The sequence below is a fragment of the Tetrao urogallus genome (assembly GCF_951394365.1).
Source record: "Tetrao urogallus genome assembly, chromosome: 4".
Taxonomy (NCBI): domain Eukaryota; kingdom Metazoa; phylum Chordata; class Aves; order Galliformes; family Phasianidae; genus Tetrao; species Tetrao urogallus.
This window is the reverse complement of record NC_136817.1, coordinates 45,571,335-45,573,637: the sequence shown is the minus strand read 5'-3', so window position 1 is coordinate 45,573,637 and position 2,303 is coordinate 45,571,335. Positions and strand designations below refer to the sequence as shown.

General features: G+C 60.7%; 1 protein-coding gene across 1 annotated transcript; it reads left to right on the top strand.

Annotated features, from left to right (window-relative positions):
* Positions 1 to 942, top strand: GSX2 (GS homeobox 2; the record flags this gene model as incomplete). The annotated part of the gene is given in 4 exon segments (XM_079534050.1): positions 1 to 70; positions 73 to 85; positions 87 to 484; positions 602 to 942. Coding segments are annotated over 4 exon segments (822 nt in total).
* Positions 943 to 2,303: the final 1,361 nt, after the last annotated feature.

Sequence of the window (2,303 nt, the reverse complement as noted above, 5' to 3'; positions counted from 1 at the left end):
ATGTCGCGCTCCTTCTATGTGGACTCCTTAATCATCAAGGATTCCTCGAGGCCGCTGCCGGCCCTGCCCGAGCACCACCACCACCACGGCCAGGACTTCTTCATCCCCCTCGGCGTGCCGTCCCCCCTCGTCATGTCGGTGGCGGGCCCGGGATGCCCGTCCCGCAAGAGTGGGGCCTTCTGCGTCTGCCCGCTCTGTGTCACCTCTCACCTGCACTCCTCCCGCGGGGGGGGCGGCGGTGGCGGCGGCGGCGGTGGCGGCGGAGCCATTCCGCTGCTCAAGGGCCAGTTTCCCCCCGCCGCAGCCGCCGCCGCCGGCGAGGCCCAGTGCTGCCCGCGGGGCAGCCCCGTCGCCCCTCCTCCGCAGCCCCCGCCGCCCGCCGTGCCCGCCGCCGCCCTGGGGCACCCGCCGCATCACCCTCCCGCTTGCGCGGCAACCGCGTACAGCGTCAGCGACCCGCGGAGGTTCCACTGCCTCGGCATGGGTAGGAGCCCGCGGCCGGGAGTCGGGGAGGCTGAGGCGGGTTTCCTTCCTCGGGTGTCCTTCTTCTATCTTTTTTTCCTTTCCCTCGTCCCGCTTAACTTGTCGCTTGCCTCCCAAGGAGGGTCCGATTCCAGCCAGATCCAGAACGGGAAGAGGATGCGGACGGCGTTCACCAGCACGCAGCTCCTGGAGCTAGAGCGGGAGTTCTCGTCCAACATGTACCTGTCCCGGCTGCGCCGCATCGAGATAGCCACGTACCTGAACCTCTCCGAGAAGCAGGTGAAGATCTGGTTCCAGAACCGCCGCGTCAAGCACAAGAAGGAGGGCAAAGGCGCCCCGCGGAGCACTCACGGCGGCTGCAAGTGCAGCACGGGCCAGGGCCACTTCCCCAGGTCAGAGGACGAGGAGTCCCTGTCCCCATCCTCGGCCACCGAGGAGAAGGAGATCTCTCCGCTTTGAACCGTCGGGGGCACCTCGAGCACCGCCGTCGGAGCCCGCGGGCAGAGGCTGTCGGTGCGGTCAGCCACGGCGCTGTGTGCAGACCCTGGGACGGGCACCTGTCCCGACCAGCTCGGAGCGCGGACCCGGCCAGGGGGTTCCTCCCCGCCTCTCCCCAGAGCGGTTTGAAGGAAGAAAAAGCCGCCCGAATTATTTCGGACAGAAAGCCGAGACTTTAAAACCTTAAAAGAACTCGTAGGCTGAGAACCTCCTGGACGAACTTTCTGAAAGTGAATAAGGAAGGCAGTAAAGCACCAGCCGCTTGGGTTCGGGCCGTCGGTTTGTTTGTGAATAGTTTTATATAAAAGTTCTATTTATATTTATTTAAATAAATGAGATCGGATGAGAATTTCTTCTTCCTCTTCCTATTCTTTATTTCTTTTGCCCGGGCGAAGGCGCAGTAGCGGCCGGGGCAGTGTGCGATTCTGGGCGCAGGGACAGCGCGGCTCCGTGTGCCCCAATTCCGCTATAACCCAGCTGAGCTCCGCCGCCAGCAGCCGAGCGGCTCTTTGCCACCAACGGCTCGGGCGGGGCGGGGTGGGGGCTCTGGCAACAGGGTGGAGCCGAGTATACGAACGAGGCCGGGAAAGCACGGCCCGAAACCAACCACAGCTCTCTGCCGTCGGGGAAGGGAAACGGGGTCGGGGGCAGACAGCTGCCGCTGTCCCGAGTCCGCCAGTGCCGGCGTGGGGCTGTGCGCCGGGATACTCAGTTTCTGCCCTCAGTTTCAGCCTCTCGAAGGGGCTGCATGCACACAGCGACTTTGCTACTTTTATCCCGTGCTCAGCTGGGTGGTGACAGTCAGAGATCAGATTATTTAAAAGAACATTTTTTTTAACTTCTTTTTCTGTGGAAGGAAGAGCTGCTTGGTCCCAGCCGTGCCTCTTTATAAATTTTCTTGGTTCCTCTTGTCCTGGAGGATGTGCATGCCTCTCTCCTGCTGTGCTGTTCCCCACTTGCACCTTTCCCAGTCCTTTCCCAGTGTGGCTTTTCCACTGACTCCATCTACATTTCTGACTTCAGTCCCTGAATCCAGTGCAGAGCCTTTAGGAAAATAATACCCCAAACACTTTCTGTGCTTGATTCATAACCTCAAAAGTTCAGCTCAAAGCTCCAATTCCAAGTGCTTGCCTTGCTTTTAATCAGAAAATGAGGAACAAGACCTCACACAGCTCAGCAGGAACTGCCCAGTGTAGGGTGTAGCTGCTGAGGGCAGGAGGAGAGGGCCCAGGGTGGACTGCTCACAGTCTGTGCCAGCTGAGGGGTTTGGGATAGCACTGTGATCCTTCTGGGAAGGTTGGCAACCAGCCTGGGATTGGAAA